At 44.3% G+C, this 22716-nt stretch overlaps 1 protein-coding gene across 1 annotated transcript in view; it reads left to right on the forward strand.

Moving 5' to 3' along the window:
• LOC138487719 (uncharacterized) overlaps nt 1-18145 on the forward strand; it is a 39361-nt gene extending 21216 nt beyond the window's left edge. The window contains exons 2-4 of the mRNA XM_069614264.1: nt 4233-4431; nt 5848-5903; nt 15551-18145. Coding sequence (XP_069470365.1) covers nt 4233-4431; nt 5848-5903; nt 15551-15822 — 527 coding nt within the window. The 3' untranslated portion in view covers nt 15823-18145. The remainder of the gene's footprint in view (nt 1-4232; nt 4432-5847; nt 5904-15550) is intronic.
• The last annotated feature ends 4571 nt before the right edge of the window (nt 18146-22716 follow it).

Raw genomic sequence — 22716 nt, forward strand, 5'->3', positions numbered from 1 at the left:
CAGGGTCTTGGCGTCCCTTAAATACCTTTATTGCCTAGAATACACACACGCATAATAGCACCTCTAAATTCTCCCAAATGTTGGACTCCGGTCCCTCCTAGGGCATTCAACTAACAGTGCGTTGGAACCATAATTATGGTGAAAGGTGCTATGCAAATGAAAAGATGAGTGAATGAATTTCCCATGTCCATGGGGAATAACAAAAGGTTGAGATAGACAGACACAACACATAACAGCAGTGCTGGACATGCAGGCTTGGAGGATAGCACAAGAGCGGAGATGGACAGACAGCGAATAACGGAAGGGCTGTCATAGACAGACGGACATGAGGTTCTTGCTTTGTTGTGCTGCATCATTGAAAGGAAATACAAACACTTGAAAAACAGCACGAGGCAACAATACAAAACACCCACACGCATGCTCCCAACAGAGGGCGGGAGATGGCAATGCGGTAGTTGTCAGTGTGCGCTCAGCACATATCCTGAACCCACTCCTCCTTGAGGTTCCGAACTCCTTTGGCATCCCCTGGAGCCAGAAGGGTGCGGTTCCTACAGGAGTCCTGGCTGACCACATGTCCCTCCCACATCCCTGCATAGATGCCAGGCTGTGCTGTTCAATGCCTGGAAGTAAATCATGCCTCAGAGCTTCCAATGTTTCAAAAACTATTAAATGAGGGTGGCAGTACTGCCTCCTGAAGTGGCAGCTAATCAGTGGTATTTACCCGGGTGGTATTATCTTTAAGACATATGTTCACCCCTTGTAAACCATTTCTCCCAAATGGAATTCTTGTTGCGTACAAGGTCATGCATGCTTTTCCCATGCTGTTTCTCTTTGAGGAAATCGCTTTGGCCAGTGTGCAAAATGCTAAGGAAGTATGCATGGCAGCATTGTGCAATGATGATCTGTTGAACCATTCGATGAAGCCGAGACCTCAGTCTACAAGCTGGGGGAGGGGCATTGAAATGACAGCAGTGAGGCTAGATTCGGATTCAAATCTACACTGACAATGCCAAATGTTTTGACTTCCATGAAATCATGGGATAGGCATTTCCAGGCACTGCCTTAATGGTACTACCTACCATAAGATGGCAACAGCTGGGAAATGGTGTGAATACCTTGGCATATGATAACGGTGAATGCAAAAAGCCTATCTAATATCCATTCACAAGCCCAAACTGTTGGCTTTTCCAGTGCTTGTTTTAACAGGTCTTTAGTCCAAGGGGCAGATGTAAAAGAAATAGCTGAAGGTACACTTGGCTAGGAAATGTTCATTACATCAGCAGCAATTTACAGCTGCAAATAAGCCAACAGACTACTTAGAAATAGCACTACGAGCCAGCATTTGATGTTACAGCTTGATAGAGCAGGCTCAAAGAAATCCCAGGAGGATGTGTTTTCAGCAGGGATGGGCAGGAATTGGGTGGCAATGGCCGTCGTGGATAGCATGGTATAACCAAACAATACCCAGAAGCTGTGCGTCTTTCCTCCAATGGCAACTCCTTCCAAGCTTTATGACAATGCAATCGTGTTGGCTTATCGTGGTACTTAAGCACCATCTATTAGTTAAGCTATAAATAATTAAAATAACAAGCTATCAAAAAAGTACCAACATGTTTGGAACTCTGTCCTTTGTTCCCACATACACAATGGGCGAAAACATCTAACCCAACACCATAGTGCCCTTTTCTATACTTAGGAACATAATTATTGTTTTCCAGAAGTATTTTGCAATGGACATAGTCCGCTTGAAATCCTTCACAGAATTGTTGCAAGTTAGTTTCAGGCATACGATGGAAACCCACACAGGAACTGTCTTGCTGTTGTGCTGAAAGCAGTGAATAATATGCAGGTCTCAATACTCGCCATGCATCAAGTCTCATAAACAAAGCATTAAGGTACCTTCCGAAAAAAGGTTTATGTTTGACCTTGTTCCACCAGCAATACCATCTCTCTTCCTCTACAGCTCTCTGACGCCTACATGGGACTCGTCCTAGGCGTATATAAACATATACAAATGAACAGTGCCAGTGCTTCCGTGGTACCCTTTCCCATTGAGTGCTATGGGACTCAAATGGGAATGGGGATTAACATTTACCGGCGCCTGACTTCCAGGAACGCCGGGGTCGTAATCCCCCAGTGATTCCGACAAGCCAGGCGCCGGTAAATATTGCAAGTCCAGCGGCAACCCGCCAATAGCACCGGTAGCGTTACCACCGGACTTGTAATGAGGCCCATAGATTTGTTTAAAAGTAAAGTATGAGCGTGAACAAACCACAGGGCTCCATAGAGCAGCTTAATAGCCATTTTGTGAAATAATAGATTTTGCCTTGTTGGCTTGAGCATAATGTACTGCATTAAGGTCCAGGGCAGTAGCAGCCAACCTGGGCTCTCAAGGTGTTTTGAACTACAATTCCCATGATCCCTCACCATTGACTATGCTGGTTAAAGCTGAGGGCATTTGTAGTCCGACACATCTTGAGCACCAAAGGTTGCAGAACCCTAGTCTAGAGCATCTTAAAACACCAGAACGGCAGAGATGAATACATGTGTATTGACTTTACCAAGCTACTACGGGGTGGGAGAGCGCTAGCGGCGGATCCAATATCCTTTATTGGACTGTGTTTTCATGGCCTCACAGTGCTAACCAGTTGAATCTTCCAATGTAATCAATGGAGAAGGCATCTCACTGTGGTGAAAGCCATGCGTTTGCTTTATTTCTAAACCCATGTGGTCGACCTGGCTAAGAAGACCTTAGAAAGGTCAAGCAGACTCCGCCTGCCATCTGATCTCAACGGAATGGAAATACTAGCACAAGGCTTCTGCCATCTTTACATAGACTCCAGCCAGGGGTATAAGGACCTCATGTGTAGCTGTTAAGAAAATGCACCTTGTTCATAGAAGGTTTCAGAATGACACAAAAGTCCCAAATTAATTCTCCCTGGCATAAAGTAGGGGCCTCTTTAGATGACCCCATGCACAGGTCATACACTCCTATTGGACGGAGCCTGCAGGTGGTCCCAAGATGGAATGTGGACTCAGTTATTGAGGCCATTTAGAAACATAATAGACACAGAGACATGTAGTCGGGTGCCTCCCAACTTAGGACTGAAAATTACCCTCCAACTACCTGACCAATGAGTATTCCTTGGAGGGCGGAGGAGGTAATGTGGGATTTGCCCATCTCTGACCATGACAGCAAAGATGTTTCCACACAAGCCAATTTCACTGAAGCTGGTTCCCCGAGCACGGGTTCGGCCATGCGGGGAAAGATCATTTCCTTTAAGTGCCCCCTTCCCTGCCCTCTCACAATGTGGGGGACAACCCAGCAACCCCCTTTGTCTCCCCCGTTACCCAGTATTGTGTTCCACGAGGGACACTTCTGCCATCACCGAACTCCCGACCCGCCTTCCCGTTCCCCACTAAAAATGCAAAAAAAAAAAAAAAAACGGTCAACCACACCCAAACCTTGATTTCTGCCACCCGGAGCACGAGTTGCATCTGGCATAAAATACGGGAGCCATTTAAGACTTTCACCCATGAGTACATATCGTGATGATTGATCAAGACATTCTAAAATAACTGCACTTCAGATGAAGCTCGTGGTATCTTTCCTTTTAGACCAACTGTCCCATCCACACTTTTGAACAATTACATTTTGCCTGTGAAGGGTCATTGGATGAAAGTGAAGTTTCCAGTCTGGGGACCAGTGACCCTTAGGCTGATTTTAGCAGGCAGATTGCGGCAATCAGGCCACAGGAATATTGAGAAACATTTCACTTGGACGCTGGGTTGGAAATTGAAATCCAATCTCTTCACTTGGCCCAGGTGTGAATAGCCCGCCCAGGCCTGTTATTCACACTGCATTGTGGGGTTTGAAGCTGTCAATGGAAAACCAAGTGCCTGCTTGGCTTCTTACACCCACATCCATGTGATGTTTTCGCAGAGTCTGCAGTTGTCCAATCTTTGCCTATGGGTTCATGTTGTCTGATCAATGACTGCTAGTATTATGTGTGAAGTCCCATTAGGTTTGTAAGTGTAAAGCACCTGTAGCTGCTGACCCTGCGTTTCAAGTATGTTTTTTTTCCACTTGCTGAGGTACCCAGCCTCTATTTATTTTGGGAGTTATCTAAACATATTGACATATTGCCCATCGTCCTTTCAATATCACTTGAACATCCATCCACACATTCATTTTGTAGCATTCATTGCCACATGTGTTTCCGCTTTTCTAGTAACTGTTGATGGGTCCAGCAACTTCACGTCGGTGCAGCTGCAAGCGGTGGATTCCAGCTCTAACACGAGTTTGGGTCAATGGTCAAGCGGGGTCGGCGTCTCTTCGTGTCCCAGCGGACACTTACTGTACAACGCCTCAAGCAGCAGCGTGACCGTGCAGTGGACGTCACCTAACGTCACGGCGCCGGTGGAGATCAGGTGAGAGTGACCTTCAAAGATGTGTTACTGTGAATACAAACATATGTTGGCGTTGACTGGGACGAGCTGGGAGCGGAATAAAACTCTTTGGGTGTGGGGTTGGGGGTTGACGTTGACTTGAAGCATTAGAGAGAATGACAGAAAGGAGCAAAGTGATGTTTAGAACCTTGTTAGGAGCCAATATATTGCACATTTGTGTTTAGCCATATTTGACTACAGAAAACTAAAGGTTGCATTTTGTGGGGTTAAGGGGCGTATGGGGCTTTAGTTGGATAAAAATGCGGGTCCAGCTACTGGGTTTGGCCTACTCTGCAGTTTTATGGATTCAGGCAAGTCATGTGTGTTCTGCTGGGGTGCCCTCTGCTTGGTTCCTGTCTCTTTTGACCAGTTTGCTTCAACGTTTAGTTTTATAAATGCCACAAATTCCACATCGCTCTGGGTGGAATCATACCCCAAGGAATTCTGAGAAACAAAAAACGCATAATCATTATTTGGGGTAACATGATGAACTTTGATAGAAAAGGTTGTTGTTGGGTTGCGCATCTAGGAGTACGCAATGTGGGTGGATGCATTCTTGGGGGCTCCGAGAGGTGAATGGGTTTAGGTTGCGCATTGAAGAGCATGCAATGTTGTTGGATGCATTCTTGGTGATTCTGAGAGGTGAATGGGTTTGGGTTGCGCATCGAGCAGTACGAAATGTTGGTAGATGCATTCTTGGTGATTCTGAGAGGGGAATGGGTTTAACAGGAGGAAGGGTCCTCAGACTTCTGTATGTGGTATGTGGAAAATAACGGTCTGTCCCGGGTCGTGTGTAGAATATCAATGAAATTGAAACTGTTGAATTTATCATTGTTATTGGAAGAGGTCAGGAGGCTAGCTCAGGCGCAACTTTCCCGCCTTGGGAACAAGACGATACCGTGCAGCTCAATTCAAACCCACCCCCCATACAGAACCTTGAAGGCGAAAGAATCCGGCATAGTGCAATATACATAATCAACAAGTACATTAATTGGATATAATAATATGTATGGAATTAAACGGACAAAATAATAATATCATGAACGAACCGTGGGAATCGATGGCGGACCACAGAGTAAACACTGATTACGGTAGCAGCCCCCCACCCCCTGAAATGCCCCCCGCCCCCTCCGCCGCAGCAGGAACTGGTGCCTAAATCCAGAGAAACATACATTTCCTTCCATCAGTGTCCAAGTGACTGTGAAGATGCTGCGTTTAATGTATGATATGTTCATGCATGTTGCACGTCTCATGCAATAGTACTGTCACAGTGCATTTATGAGAAATAGAAGGCTTCTTTAAACTAACCTTTTCGAACATGACCATGTTAAGTACAGAGGTCTTATTCTTGGAGTCTACATTTTGCTGATTTTTTGTTGTATGATTATTTTTCTACAGGGCTTTTATAGCGGAAAATGGAACATTATTCCTGCTAAAACGAGAATTGACACAAGGTGAGGATATCATATGTATATTTGCACCTCCACGTTACACACATGGTTAAAGATATCAGTTAATCACTGCATATAGAATATATATATATATATATATACATACATACATATATATTTATTTATTTGTACCTTCAATGCAATAATTCCTCAAGACATGCTGGATTTTGGTTGTTGTAAACCTGGGCCATTAGAAAAACTGCAGTACACTTGGGTAGAAAAATCGTAAGCTGATTAATGGAGAGTGTTGTCATGGTGATGGGTAACACAATGTCCTTGGCTTGACCAAAAGGCTGGGGTACAGGTCCCTTGCCCCTGTAGATGCTAGTCTTTCAGGGCAGACAGGAAGGGGTTACGGGAGATACATGTCCCAGTATCCTGGATTATGGAGATGCAGCAAAAGCAACAACAATCATTGGCATGTTATTAGGGTATTATAATGCACAGACCTAGCTACGGGAATCAACAGAGTGCTTTACAATCATAGGCGAAGAACATAGTGAGGAAAGCAGAGAAAAAAGCATCAGGCGCTTACAGGGGAGGGTGGACAATTGGCAGCATGGGGGAGGCCAGTGGGGAGCAGATCACTGAGTGTCCCCTAGAGTTGGGAGTGTAAGTTGTGTGGACCTAGTTGTTGAGGAGCAGCCATTCCTTGAAGAGGAAGGTCCTCATTCCTGAACTGTAGAAGCGAGGGGGCAAGTCTAATATTGATGGGGAGGAGATTGCAGAGTCTTGGAGCTTAGACAGAGAAGGCCTGTCTTCTGGTTCTTTCCTTCCTGCACTGTCGTAATTCAAGTGTGCTCATTTCCTTCTTTCTGGTGGATCGCAGGCCTCCGGAGATGCAGAGTTTCTCAGTGAAGTAGCTTGGGGACTTCAGGATCACAGCCTTTTAGATAATGCAACAGGATTTGAAGACGATACGGGCTTGCAGTGGGAGTCTGTGCAGTTCGATGAGGGTTGGGGGTTATGTAGTCCAATTTGCACAGTCCTTTAATGGGTTTTGCTGCAGCATGCAGGACACATTCCAGGGGTGCCAGGGTAGTTGCCGAAAGGCCTTTCAAGAGGACATTGCCACCATCTAGGTCAGAGAGAACGAAGGCTTGGAGAGAGGATCTGAAGTGATTTTCTGGGATGAAGGACTTGATTTTCCTCAGGAGAGAAAGTTGGTACCAGGCTGTTTGTGTCTTCCTTGCTATGTGCTGGTTGAATGTGAGGTGTCTATTGATGTTAAACCCAAGGGACTTGGCACAGCTGGGGTGTGAATCTCTCGAGGTTCATAGCAAAGAGCCAGGTCTGAATGTCAGAGTGTTTGGTGTTGTTGGTCAGCAGTAGGAATTCAGTCTCAGATGGGTTGAGCTTCAGGAAAGCACTGGACATCCAGGACTGGATCAATGTGAGGCAGGCCTTGAGCCTGTGGATGTCTTCGATGGACGATATCTTGACATAGAGCTGCATGTCATCTATGTATTGGTGAATGTGGATATTGTGTGGAGAGAGGAGGGGTCCAAGCGGTTCCATGTAAAGATTGAACATCACAGGGGACAGGACGGATCCTGGTAGGACTCCATGGGTGATGGGTAGGGGATGGTGATCTGGAAGAATCCATTTGTACAAACGGTTGGTGGTTCACAAGGTTGGATTTGAACCAGCTGAAGATGATCTGAGTGATCCCTATGCAGCGATGTAGATTTTCGGTGAGTGTCTGGTGGTCTACTGTGTCAAACGCTGCTGAGAGCTCAAGGAGAACGAGGAGGCAAAGATGGCCATCATTGAGGATCATGAGGGCACAGTCGATCACCTTGACGGTAGCTGTTGCAAGTCAACAGTTTGGGCTTTTGTGTAGGCATGGGAAAGGCGCTTGCACGGCACTGCCATAGTGATATGAGTAGTTGGGCATCTAATAGAATTGCCTGTCAAATGCCTAATACTTATACAGAAGCCAAAACTGTTGGCTTTGCCAATGCATGTTTTTAACAGGACTTCAGTGAAGGACTTGCAGTGAGCTTATAAATCGAGTGGCGGAAAGTAGGTCTTGTAAGAGGTTTTTATTAAACCAGTAACAGGATTACAACTCCAATTAAGTCATTCACTCTCAGGAGACGGCTTTGAGAAAACACTGGCAAAAATATGAGTGTAAAGTTGGATGTTAAGGCTTGAATAAATCAAGCACAATTAGTCCTATGAGGAGGAGGGCAGGGACTGGCTGGGAATCGCCATAGGGATTGACATGGCTATGGGCAGTCAATGGGTGGGCCAATAACCAAGCAGCACCTTCAAGCTCTATGCCCCTCTTCATATGCCATTTCTCCCTCTGTACTCTAATGCAATAGTTTTGACTTATTGGTGTTGCAAGCACCAGCTAAGAGGCCAAAGTAAAAAGGGACTGATTCTCAAAGATTGGCACAGGCCTAAATCTGAGATGGCCATGAGCATTTCTGATTTGAACCTGTTACCCTGTACTTGATTCTCAAACCCTCACGCTGGAGAAAAGCTGAAGCCGATCAGAGCATCTCAGAGATAATCATGGGCTAAGGAGATTCTCAAATATGTTCTCGCGGGCATCTCAGAGTCGAGTCGCTGCACAAATCTCCAGATTTATTTCAGTTTAGGCTTTGTGAGTCGGTAGCAGGTGAACATGAGAAATGCACACCGGCGTCCCTTTGGGAATCAGGCCCAACGTCTTCAATAGAAGTGAACAAGGCGGAGTGCATAGTGATATGAGGTAGTGTGTTGATGGGGGTTTTGGGAGAAGGGGAAATATTGAGTGCTGGGGTTTACAATGACACATATTAAGTTGGCAGTGCAGGGGGAAAGGCTGTGCACAGATTTAAAATAAATTCAGGGTTCGGAATTGAAAGATATTCCAGTTGGTTCTGGAGACTGAATGCGCTTGGATCGGAGACGATCCAGGGAAGTGAAGAGCATGGGCGGTGACGTTCCGTCCTTTGTCCAATGGTAGGAAAGAGTACAGCCAAAGGCATGGAGAAGAGTGCTGATGCTGTTGAGCCTTCTTGGGCGGCGTAAGTGGAAAGGCCAGTGAGGACAACAACACAGTAATCTTTTTGGAAGGCATTAGGCCCCGTTTATTGTATATCATACAACACCAAAATGCGAGAAAATAAATACATGGAATAACATCATCAGATGGTTACATCATCCATTACGTCATCAATTATGTCATTATTATGTACTAGAGCGCAGGGGGAGTGTCGATGGCCCTCGCCCATCTACAAACTGAGACAGGCCTGAGAGAAATATGTGGCCCACTAATCCGACCACACCCCCACACCCGCTCTCCCCTTGCACGGCCCGGTGAGGAACGCTCTATGAGTCCCTGGCCTGGCACCTCACCGTTCCACACCAATCCTAGGAGCCAAACGTAATTCAGCCATAAATCTCCCTTTTTGTGACCCCAATGGTTGAGCCCCTTGTTCAATTCAATGCAATGCGCTCCAACCTAACCTACCGGCCAGGGGCACTCCCCACCCCTTCCAGAACAGTACCTATGCTCGTAACCTTACCGGATACGGCCAGACACCATCACCCCTGACCCATTGCACCCAGCATACCACCAACACCCCCATCCCCAGTGGACGCCTCCGACAGTGCTTCCCTTTGTTTGATAATCGGCCCTTCAATCTTACATACATATAAAACAATTTGCCCATGGTGGAAGTCAGCCGGGAATTTTTAGCTGCTACTTTCAAGTTGGAACAACCACTGCACACCTCTTCGACCTTCGTGTGGCCTGCAAACACCAGCAAATGCCTCTCGCTGTCAAACTGAACTTCTGCAATGAAGTTAGACGGATAGGCAATGTATTGATGTTGGCATTGATATGAGCGAGAGGATAGCTAGGACTGTGGCGGAGGCAGTGCAGGGAGATTTGGTTCCATTGAGCTGACTGTCAGCTAACACAGGACCTTCCAGAGGCATGCAGATCAGAAGCCCCCTGTGATATGGGTTCAAAGGCCGATGATGAAGGACGAAGAACAACAAGATGTGGGCTTCGTCTTCATCGTGACAGCGATATAGAAGGGAAAATAGGAAACTCAGATAGGTGAGAAGGCATGCTGAGATAATGAGGAAGTAAGAATTGATTATTGAGTTCACCTGCACTCGGCGGGGCGCAGGACATCTTGGAAGAACACACAGAGCCCAGTATTCCGGTGGTAAATATTGCCAAATGGAATTACCGTTACCACCACTTGTTCTGGCCGATTTGACTGTAAGCCGCATAAGTCCCAATTTCTTGGTGTCCATGACCATGGGGATTTCAGCATAATTACCACCGCCGGTAATTCCACTTATTTTGCAGATTTCTGAGAGGTAAGGCAGTGAATTTTCCTCTGGATTTTTGATGGAGGAAAATACTTCCACTAACTGTCAAAACTGTAATATGGTGGTGCGGTAATGCAGACGTCACAGAATTACTGCCATGTTACCACTGTTTTTTAACCGCACCACTGTACTTGCAATGAGGGTCACAGAGTGGCTGCAGAAACTAGAGGAGGACAAGGATAGCCAAGGTCAGACAAGGTGTCTAGAGTGAAATTGGGATCCACAGTGTTGAAAATAAACACAATATGAAGCAGGGTAACTATGGAAGAGAGGCAACGCGGTGTGTAGTGGTGATGAATTTAGAGGCAGGTTTGAGGCCCGTTTCAATGGAGTTGTGTGCATAGGATCCAGGCTGCCGCGGTCATCTGGGTTCTGGTGTCTGAAGACGTTTCTTTCCAGAATCTGGGAGGAGGATGGCTGGCAGGTTACACGAGAGTAGTGTGATGTCTTAGGATAGTGAATTGATTTCCTACGATGAAGGGGCAGGTTAAGAGTTAAGAGAAACGAAATGTGCGGGTATGAGGTCATCAATGATTTGCCGGCAAAGTTGACTCGTGGTGGCAGGATTATTCGGCTGGTTGTAGGATGAGTGTTCAATGTGATTTACGAATGTGAGAGTAATTATATAATTCTCACCACCTATGAACACTTTCAGATCACATGCATTCATGCACATGTTAGTGCGTACACCCACGGGCGCGCTGTGCTGTAAGTGGATGTTTGCTTCGGGTCTTTTTGACCTAAAACATTTGACCTAATCACATTTGATCAAATTTATTTGACATTTTTTCAGTCTAAAATGTGGGGGGAGACCCCCGCAGCCCCCCACCACTTCCCTTCAACCTAATCTATGCCATTACCCACCCCATATATATATTTAATTAACTTTGACCGAAAAAAGGTCAAACAAATTAGATCAAATATTTTAGGTCAAAAGTTATTAGGTCAGTTATGCTAATACCGGATGTTTAGCAGTATTATACTATCTTTGAAGAGACAAGTACCTTATGTTTTGCAGTGGGAGACCATAGACATAGCGCATCACTGTGGAGAAAGGCTCTCATTTACGCCTGGGTGGTGAGCGGTAATATATACAAGAACAATGTTGCTGCACATTTACTGCTTACTGCAATCTGGAGATCTGACACAGCAGCACAGCGCTGCATGGAGTAGTTTATGCAAAAATGCTGCATAGTGTACATCCGCATTAAACACCACATATAGTAATTACGAACATGGATCAGTTCATGCGAGATGACATGACCAACAACAAAAAACAGTCCCTCGTTCCGTGTGTGGCGGGATTGTAGGTATTTCCTCCACAAAAAGTTGGCAAATGGTGTGGAGGAAAAAATGCTGCATGAAGCAGTTCCTCCAATCCCTAGTAACACCTACTTGCAATCATGCAGAATTACTGCAGTTACTTATGGCGGTAGCAGGGATCGAGTTTCCCGGTATTACTAGTGCTGGTACCACCAAACTCAAAATGAGGGCTGCAGTCCTTTTCCCGCAAAGTACAACTACCCAACACCAGGCCAAACGCTTCCCATTAGCCTGTAATAGCATTGCAGGAACCTTCGTACTCTCTCGGCATCCATTCCCATTAGCCTGTAATAGCATTGCAGGAACCTTCGTACTCTCTCGGCATCCATTCCCATTAGCCTGTAATAGCATTGCAGGAACCTTCGTACTCTCTCGGCATCCATTCCCATTAGCCTGTAATAGCATTGCAGGAACCTTCATACTCTCTCGGCATCCATTCCCATTAGCCTGAAATAGCATTGCAGGAACCTTCATACTCTCTCGGCATCCATTCCCATTAGCCTGTAATAGCATTGCAGGAACCTTCATACTCTCTCGGCATCCATTCCCATTAGCCTGTAATAGCATTGCAGGAACCTTCATACTCTCTCGGCATCCATTCCCATTAGCCTGTAATAGCATTGCAGGAACCTTCATACTCTCTCGGCATCCATTCCCATTAGCCTGTAATAGCATTGCAGGAACCTTTATACTCTCTCGGCATCCATTCCCATTTGCCTGTAATAGCATTGCAGGAACCTTCATAGCATTGCAGGAACCTTCATACTCTCTCGGCATCCATTCCCATTAGCCTGTAATAGCATTGCAGGAACCTTTGTACGCTCTCGGCATCCATTCCCATTAGCCTGTAATAGCATTGCAGGAACCTTCGTACTCTCTCGGCATCCATTCCCATTAGCCTGTAATAGCATTGCAGGAACCTTCGTACTCTCTCGGCATCCATTCCCATTAGCCTGTAATAGCATTGCAGGAACCTTCATACTCTCTCGGCATCCATTCCCATTAGCCTGTAATAGCATTGCAGGAACCTTCATACTCTCTCGGCATCCATTCCCATTAGCCTGTAATAGCATTGCAGGAACCTTCATACTCTCTCGGCATCCATTCCCATTAGCCTGTAATAGCATTGCAGGAACCTTCATACTATCTCGGCATCCATTCCCATTAGCCTGTAATAGCATTGCAGGAACCTTCATACTCTCTCGGCATCCATTCCCATTAGCCTGTAATAGCATTGCAGGAACCTTCATACTATCTCGGCATCCATTCCCATTAGCCTGTAATAGCATTGCAGGAACCTTCATACTCTCTCGGCATCCATTCCCATTAGCCTGTAATAGCATTGCAGGAACCTTCATATCATTGCAGGAACCTTCATATGCTCTCGGCATCCATTCCCATTAGCCTGTAATAGCATTGCAGGAACCTTCATACTATCTCGGCATCCATTCCCATTAGCCTGTAATAGCATTGCAGGAACCTTCATACTCTCTCGGCATCCATTCCCATTAGCCTGTAATAGCATTGCAGGAACCTTCATACTCTCTCGGCATCCATTCCCATTAGCCTGTAATAGCATTGCAGGAACCTTCATACTATCTCGGCATCCATTCCCATTAGCCTGTAATAGCATTGCAGGAACCTTCATACTCTCTCGGCATCCATTCCCATTAGCCTGTAATAGCATTGCAGGAACCTTCATACTATCTCGGCATCCATTCCCATTAGCCTGTAATAGCATTGCAGGAACCTTCATACTCTCTCGGCATCCATTCCCATTAGCCTGTAATAGCATTGCAGGAACCTTCGTACTCTCTCGGCATCCATTCCCATTAGCCTGTAATAGCATTGCAGGAACCTTCATATCATTGCAGGAACCTTCATATGCTCTCGGCATCCATTCCCATTAGCCTGTAATAGCATTGCAGGAACCTTCATACTATCTCGGCATCCATTCCCATTAGCCTGTAATAGCATTGCAGGAACCTTCATACTCTCTCGGCATCCATTCCCATTAGCCTGTAATAGCATTGCAGGAACCTTCATACTCTCTCGGCATCCATTCCCATTAGCCTGTAATAGCATTGCAGGAACCTTCATACTATCTTGGCATCCATTCCCATTAGCCTGTAATAGCATTGCAGGAACCTTCATACTCTCTCGGCATCCATTCCCATTAGCCTGTAATAGCATTGCAGGAACCTTCATACTATCTCGGCATCCATTCCATTAGCCTGTAATAGCATTGCAGGAACCTTCATACTCTCTCGGCATCCATTCCCATTAGCCTGTAATAGCATTGCAGGAACCTTCGTACTCTCTCGGCATCCATTCCCATTAGCCTGTAATAGCATTGCAGGAACCTTCATATCATTGCAGGAACCTTCATACTATCTCGGCATCCATTCCAATTAGCCTGTAATAGCATTGCAGGAACCTTCATACTCTCTTGGCATCCATTCCCATTAGCCTGTAATAGTATTGCAGGAACCTTCATATGCTCTCGGCATCCATTGATGGGGTAAGCCTCAGGCTAAGAATTAGAGTAAATGCTCTTTTCTTGCATTTTAGCTCATTTGCTTGGGACTCACCTGCATACCTGCCTACATTTGAAAATCAAAAACCCTGAGATGTATGCCCCGCCCACAGCCACACAAGACTCCGCCCCTTCGCACATGGCTCCGCACACACACCCTGCCCACATGTCAAAATGTGCAGTTTGCACTTTACAGTGGAATGCAATAAATGTCATTAAATTGGCAATTCATAACCAGCCAAATTGCATAGGACGAATGGCATACGCCTTCCATAAAATCAATACACACACAAAACCAAGAGAGGATTTTTTCTTCAAATAGTGTTTTTAAAACGTTAACATGTGTGCATGCTTTAAACTCCAAGAACCAATACAAAGGTTTTCCCTGGAACTTGCAATACCGAAATGGGACATTGCACCTTAGTTGTTTGTTTGTCATCAGGTTATATAGTGTAGTGGTGAGGTGTCCAGCCTGCAAACCTGATGGCTGTGGTTCAATCCCTGAGGTCGGCTTTAATTCATGAATTCAAAGAGGACTTTCAGTGTTTCTCACTTTACCTGGGGGGGGGGGGCGGAGTCAAGTGTACCTTCGACTTGAACCCTGGCAAACTGGCCAAAAAGAATGAAAGCTAAAAAAATAAGAAACACAGAATATTGCTTTCAATCCGGTGTCATCAATGACACCTAATTGAAAGCAGTATTCTACATTTATCTGCTCCAGTCTGCATTCTTTTTGTTCCCGCCCACACATCCACCCGATTGGCTACTGGCAGCGTCCTTTTGCAGCCAATCGAATGGAGGATTAGACGTGACCCGGAAACTTCAGCGAAAACCCGGAGACTCCAGGGTCTTCCCCGTAGACCCGGAGAAGAGGCTAAAAATCCAGACACTCTGGGGAAAACCCAAAGATTAGGCAGGTATGCTCATCTGACATGGCCCATCCATTTTGACTTTTCTTCTGGTGAAACCGAACCTTTACGCAAGCTCCTTGCGTGCATGTCGCGTTTCTGCGTACACATGGGGTTATGCACTGGGTTCTCAGAATACTCTTCATCACTTAACAACGGCCACAACAGTGATTGTGTTCCATTGACATCAACTTTGGTATTACCTCTGTTATTCTATATTAAGATCTCTAAGTAGTCAGTAGTCTGCCATGTGCGGCTCGCCAGATGTTTTGGACTACGACTCCTATGATCATTCCTTTTGCTGGGGAGCGCTGGTGGAAGTTGCGGTCAGAAACATCTGGAGAGCCAAAGTTTGCAGGGCCCCAAAGTAGTGCCTAGAGTTTGGCAGCAGGTAGGGGTATCACAGACTCATCTGCTTTGTTGGTCCATATAGTATCTGCTCCTGGCTTCTTGTTGAAATGTATTAATCCTTGCTTGTAATGTTGAGGAGTCCAGGTGTCTAACGCTCCCACCTAATTGGATGCCAACCTTCTGTTTTTCAGCATCAACAGTCCCGCCCGTATCAGCAAATACAACAGCCGAGTCTTCAAATGCCACAAACCCGACAAATTCACCTGCTCCCAACCAGACCAGCGCAAACTCAACTGGTTCTGCAGCGACTGTAAATGGGACAACAGTCACTTCGATGACAACGAAAGGGCCTTCATCAACAACGAAAAGTGGCTCTGACCGTGCAACGTATTCCGGGTGTATTCTGATTGCAATAGTTCATTCCATGCTTCCTTTGTTGCTGAGTGGTCGGCAGGCATCCTAGACGACCATGATTTAGAGCATAGCATGTTGAGGGCATGACGAGAGATGCTTGTTTTCTGTCAGTGCAGGAGCGGGGCCCACATGTTCCCACCTTGCCCAACTCACCTCTCCCTGATAATATCCCACCTGTTTCAGTAGTAACCCCATCACACCACTAACAGCACCTACTCTGTCCAGGGCCACACAAATACAGGGCAGTGCAAAGAAATTAGCACGGGACTGATGAGTTACCACTGTGATTCTTTCTCTCTCTACTGACTTGAACTACGGTTCCCGAGGGTGTTCAACCTACCAGCGCTTTGAGATCATACCAATGATACATAAGGCGCTATATAAATGGCAAGTAACATAACATTCAGAAGCTGTAGCACACCTGGTTCTAGGCGTTTTGGAAGCAAAAGTTCCTTCTTGTTGCCTGGAATACATAAGCGGCGAATACCTGGGGCTGAATAGAAGACACACATTTTTCTCTTTCCGTGATGTCTTCTGGATACCCATGGTTGATTAAATATGTGTACACTGTCCCAAATCTACACATACTCAGAGTATTAAAGGAGTGGTAGGAGAGTTGGGCAATTCTTGACATTGGTCATGGTTCATTAGTACAAAGCACTCTTTAGAGCATGCAAACATGGCTATGATATCACTGAACAGAAATTGCAGCCTGGTTTTATTCGGGCAAGCTGAAAAATGCCAGAATGGTGTGGTATAATTTATTTTAATGCAACAAAACATAATGCCACACTCTCTTGTACAGTCAGAAAAAACATAAACACTTAAATACACAAACACATAATTTATCTCACTCTATACCAGTCTCTCCCTCACTTTTCCCACATTAGCACTTATCTCATGTTAACTTCCATGTCCCAACCCCAAGCCCCTCACTAACTCTATTCCTTTCTCCCTCTTTCCCTTTCCTCTAGCCCAACATTCTCTTCGTCTCATGATCTTCCCCCCTCTCAGCATCCCAGAGTTAACATGTTCTTTTGATAGAGAGGACCAAGTAGGATATTTCAGGTGAAATGTGTTACTACACATTAAGCCCAGATTGGGTGCTCGGTATATTACCTAGCCTTTGTGAGATGATTGGAGTGGCTGACCTTCATAAGAGAAGGACCACTGTTGAGGCTAATGTGGTCTAATGTAAACATTTTGGCAGTAACTCAGGAACTGTAATGTTTGTACAAGGTTACACAATCAGTTTGACTCTTGCATACAATTGCATAGGGCCTGCGGAATCTGCATTCTAAGGAAAGCGACTAGGGGGCCCTCTTGATGTCACGTCAATGTAACGTCTAGGTCTTTGACCACCAAGTTGAATCTGAGCATTAAAGAAACATTTCTATTGCACCATTGCATCTTTTTGTAAAATGTAGACTTTTTTTGAGTTTTAGAGTAGTCACTTGTTTAGTTGTGAGTTCTCTCTCTACACCAACATCCTTCTCTGCACACTTAATTTGATTTATACAAGAGCCATTATCATTTGTAACATAACATAAATGCACACATTTCTGTGTTTAATTTAGATTTGTTAGATAAAAGTTTAGAGAACTGTAGATTTGCCCCTGTTTACTGGCCTTCACTGGGAAGAATTTATGGCATATTTTTGCCAAAATATATGATCAGATGAAAAGGCCAGATTACGTGTATAAAATAAATTTCAGAGGCATTTTAAACAATGGAGATAATCCCGTGCTTAGTCTGTCGTAGCACTATACAAATCCAGGACTTTCAGAAAAAACAATGTTTGTAAGTTGATTTGTATGTCTTCGTTTCATTGACGATATTGCTTTGCGCCTGTTTAGTATAGCGGCATATCAGTACAGGATCCAGTGCTACCAATAGCCGAGGGCCCTGAAATACATAAGCAAAACTGGAAGCTCAAGTTTAAGACTGATTCTTGTAAATATAGTATGTTCAAGAGGATGTAAGTGTCTAAAGAGATACGTGCATTGCAATTGTGGTTATGGTATCACAGATACGCTGTAGCGTGAATGAAGTGTAAGGAAGCTATTTTATATTTTATTTACATTGGAAATGGAAGTTCTTATGTGTCATTTTCTATAGGTATAAAATATATTCCGAAATATAATTATATTTTGTTAATAAAATCTTTCTGTATATAACAAAAAATATCAATTTGTATGTTTTCAAATCATGAAAATCAAAACTGATTATAACTCCGCTCAAGTTATGAAGCACCTCTGTTTTTAAAGAGAGAAAGAGAGAGCACTATATTAGAAAAGGGTATCGAAAAACAAGCTCTTCAACATTTATGTATGTCTCCTACTGTCAATTAAATAAATGTTTAATTTATGTGACATTTCTGTCTCCGTCTATTTGTGAAAGAGCTTGAAGAGCTTTTTTGTTTGTTTGTTTTTGTTGCAAGACTCTGTTTCAGTGAAATGTGTCTGTCCCTCTACCATAATGCGTCTGGATTTCCATTCCGTTTTACACCAGAGACATGGATTACAATAGCATTTCAACAGTCAAACCCATGTTTGTGTTATTGAAGGTTTATCGTTCTTTCGATAATATCTAAACAGTTTTGTGAGTTTATTTCCATATCATAATATAGACTTAAAGACTGAGGGAGAAGTCAATATAATGACCCCTCCGAGGTCTAAAAGGTGAATAGTATATGGTGGTAGTGGCAATACACGTTTTGGAGTTTTCAAGCTGACGTAAAATATGGTGCTTTAAGAGTGAACAGACACACTGAGTCAGTAAATTAAATGGGATTTTATTTTGTAGTATTCATAAGTAACATGGTTGTCTTTAGGTTAAGCATTTTAATAGCAACTTGGCTGAACTGGAATATATTTAACATGAGCATGCATGAGGTGTCACTTAAAAGTAAGTGGTTTCTCTGTAAGCAATTGAACGTGTTTTCCAATATTTTTATCTTTTGTGTGTTAAGTATGATGTTGCAGCAGAAAGAAGCTCCGCCCAGAGAGGAAGTGTCTTATCGAAACAAAATCTTGCCTTGAAATTGTATTTCTGTTTCCCTGTCTGCTTATGAAAACAAAATGTTCAGAATGCAGTCAACGGCAGTAGTTATTGACTGTGCTCTAAACATTCTGATTGGCTGAGAGGAGGTCAATAACGATTTCCATGTGCTAAATAAGCAATATGCCCCGTGGCCCATAGTTAACGAAGGCCACGGGGCATTACCTGAGTTGGTAATGCCCCCGCCGCTCAGAGCATATTGCTATTAGTACCGCAGCCCACAAAATCTGCGTGACTGGGGCACTAAAAGCATTTTTTTCTGTCCCGAAACACGGCAGCATTTCGGGAGAGAAAAATAAATAAATAAATAAACAAACAAGAAAATGGCCGCCGGGAAAGGGAAAAGGGAATCCATTTTCCCTTTCCATGGCAGCCTTCGGGAGCGGACGCGCTTGGAACAGAACTGTTCCCAGCACGTTCGCTCCTGAAAAAAAGGTAGAAGAAAGTAAGTGGGGTTGGGAGGGAAAAAAAAGAACAAAAAAAACATACTTGCATCCCCGACGGTGGACGATGGAAGCCTACAGCCGTGTGGAGGCGCGGAGCGGGGATGGCCCCACTCCAAGTCTTCACACGGCTGGAGGCTGCCATCGTCCCCCACCAGGGAGAAAGGAGCAAGAAGGTAAGTGGGATGGGGAGGGCAAGGACGGGGGAGGAAAGGGGAAAAAAAACAAAAACAAAGCCTTACCTGAGTCCCCGGTGGGGGGCGAAGGCAGCCTCTCAGCCGTGGGAGGCTCAGAGCGGGGATGGCCCTGCTTCGAGCCTCCTCATTGGCTGAGGGGCTGCCTCACCCCCCACCGGGGACAATGGCCGTGGAACCCCGACAGAGGCATTCCCGGCTGGGTAATGCCTCAGCGAGGGCCAATCAGAATGGTCCTTTCACTCTGATTGCACCCTCGCCGTGTACTAATATCGAATTTGTCACTGTAAAACGCAGGCTGTATTTTGTCATTCTCTTTAAAAGAGTATAACTTGACAGTCCAGTAGAACCTTTTCCCAGATCCTCAAATAAGGAAAAGAAGAGTAATGCAATTGAATAAGAAGAAAGCATGCCAACACATAATTTGCCAGTGCTTTGGACAAGCAAAATCCAGCTTAGCCCAGGCTTTCCATGCAGGTAAAGGTGTGTAATGTTTTGCCATAAGCAACAATAGCCTAATTTCTGAACCTCCCGGGCTATCTTTACCTCTGGCCCAGCCATTGATGCAGGTAACCCCGTGAAGGAGAGTGCCTTATTAGAGGGTGCCTCAGCTGACACCTGGACAAATGTCATTAGGCCATTAGGTTATTATTATTATTATTATTATTATTATTATTATTATTATTATTATTATTATTATTATTATGTTTATGTTTATAATTTAAAAGAACTTTAACACAATCTAAATACAAACACAACATTCTCATAACTTTCATACAGTATAAATACAGTATGAATACAGCATAAATACACAATAAATACACAAGTTGTATCACACACCACAGATCATTTAAAACTGCACTAATAACTTCATGTCGATCTTAAAATATACAACCTTTGTGTGCCTAAAATACCTAAAGCTTAAATTCTCAAAGAAAAAACAACAAATGATAATATCAGAGAATCAATCATTAAAATTCATAAAATCGAGTTTGGGTTGAAATGACTCCTAAAACATATTGCACTAATACTCCTCATGCAATCAATTTCGGAGATTACCTAATCAACTTAGACTCCCTTGGCCTTCCTGAAACATTATCCTGTCCATACAGTTGCTTGTTTTGGGATTTCATTAACTTTCAAATGTTTTTCCACTCGATTCCAAACCCAGTAAAGGGCAATGTGCATTTCATTAGACTCTGAATTTAAATACACCCCAAAATACACTGATTTGATTGTGTCATACTTGTAGACTCCCTCTCCCAGTAGGCACATGTATTCTGAGCCAAGAACCCGACACTTGGTCATAACATGTTTTGTGGTTTCCAGGCAGCAGGTGATTTGCAAAGTCGACAAATCCTTAATTCACTCGGGATCCCCCATTGCGAACCTCAAATTGTTAATAGCTGGAGTTTGTCTATTTGTTTATCTGTTGTTTATTTATACAGCGCTTATACACAGGTGGATTGCTTCAAAGCCCTTCAAAATGGGAAGGGAGCATGGGAAAAGTTGAGTTGATTATTCCTAAGTCTCAACATAAAATAAAGAACAGCAGGGCTTGGGATAAGCATTACATACATTTGAGGCTTCATAAACCTGTGTGTAACCATAGTTACCGCATCATAATTGGGTTGGATAGGTGGGCATTTTTCTTAGTCCAGCGCCATAAGTCTTCCTTATAGAAAAGAGAGGCCTTTACTAATTCAAAATTAGACCAGAATTTAGACCGCAGTGTCCAATTTATGTCTTGAAAAAAGCCTAAATTAAAAATGTCAAAGCCCCTCCCTTCAGCACCCAATTCGTATTCATAGTTGTCCCCCAATTTCTTTAGGAGAGGGCATGCCAGGGTCATGTTAGACTTCACATACATTGCTCTCCTTGTCTTATGTAATTGGGTTCTCGAGGAGACAAACCCCAGTTCAAACTTTAGGTAATCTATGGACACTGAGGCTGCCAGATTTAAGGCAGTTCACCAAAACCGACCCCCTCCCAGGTGATCTAACCAACCAATGTCCTTCATGGCCATGGCTTCAAGCCTGTACAATAACATCAACTGAAACAATGCTTGTAAAATATTAGAATACCCTGGATTATGCAGCCTGCTGTCGTGCTGGTGAATTTCGACATGAGCAGAATCAATTGGCGTTCCTTTCTTCTTTAAGTCTCAACTATGGCTGCATAGCCCTTTTTATTGCTCATCTCAATGCCCAAATGCAAATAACTTTCAACATATTCAATTGTGCCCAATGTTGTTGCCGTGTGTATCCTTTTTACCTTTTTCCCGGCCATGAGCATACATTGACATTGATGCCACGTTTATTTTCCATGGCAAAATCACATAGTTCATTTAACATGTTTCTCATTCCACTAAGTGTGTGATCGAATATTACTAAATCATCAGCATACAACATGTTACCAATATGTTCTGGGCCTAGTTTGGGTGAACAGTTGGCCTTTTCCAATAGGTGAGCTTGGAAGTCGGTCAGGTAAAGATTGAACAGCAGGGCAGCCAACACACACCTTTTCTTGATTCCCCTGCTTGTACCCATCAATCCTGACATTCTCCCATCGTGGTCAATGCCAACTCTGTGTTGTTAGCATACAACAGCTGAATTGCATAGACTAACCAGCCCGGGCAGCCCATGTTTTCCAATGTTTGCCACAACTTTGCACGGTCAACGCAATCAAATGCAGCTTTAAAATCTACATAGGTTATGTATAAAGCGGGCCAATCGCCTCCCTGGCTAACATGTCCAGCATCCTGTGTTATATGTGGTTGCAGAGCCGGGTCAGAAGCCTACCTGGTATTTATACAAAACTCCAGATGCCTCAGCCCAGCTCTGCAGCTCCTTTATCAAAAAGTTTCAAACAACATGACTGTCCCGTCTAACATGGACAGCAGCCTGTAGTTGTCCTGGACATTCATGTCCCCTTTCTTATAGACCGGTACTCACACAGACTGCTTCCATGAAGATGGCATCTGATGTTCCACACAGATCTTTTTAAACGATACTGAAAGGATAGTTGCTCAAGCCTCCGGGGAATTTTTAAAAACCAAATAAGACAGGAGCTCAAGAGCTTTTGGATTTCACAATAGCCTCGACCATTTGGTCATACAAGATCATCAGAGGCCACTCTTGCACGGTGTCATGATCCACTGGGACAGCTAAGAGACCCAGCGCTTCCCCAGATTTTAAATGATTTTCCAGGTTTCTCTTTTGATCAGGTCAAAAATTGTCTTAGTAC

The sequence above is a fragment of the Ambystoma mexicanum genome, chromosome 9 (assembly GCF_040938575.1).
Source record: "Ambystoma mexicanum isolate Mex_15411 chromosome 9, UKY_AmexF1_1, whole genome shotgun sequence".
Classification (NCBI taxonomy): Eukaryota; Metazoa; Chordata; class Amphibia; order Caudata; family Ambystomatidae; genus Ambystoma; species Ambystoma mexicanum.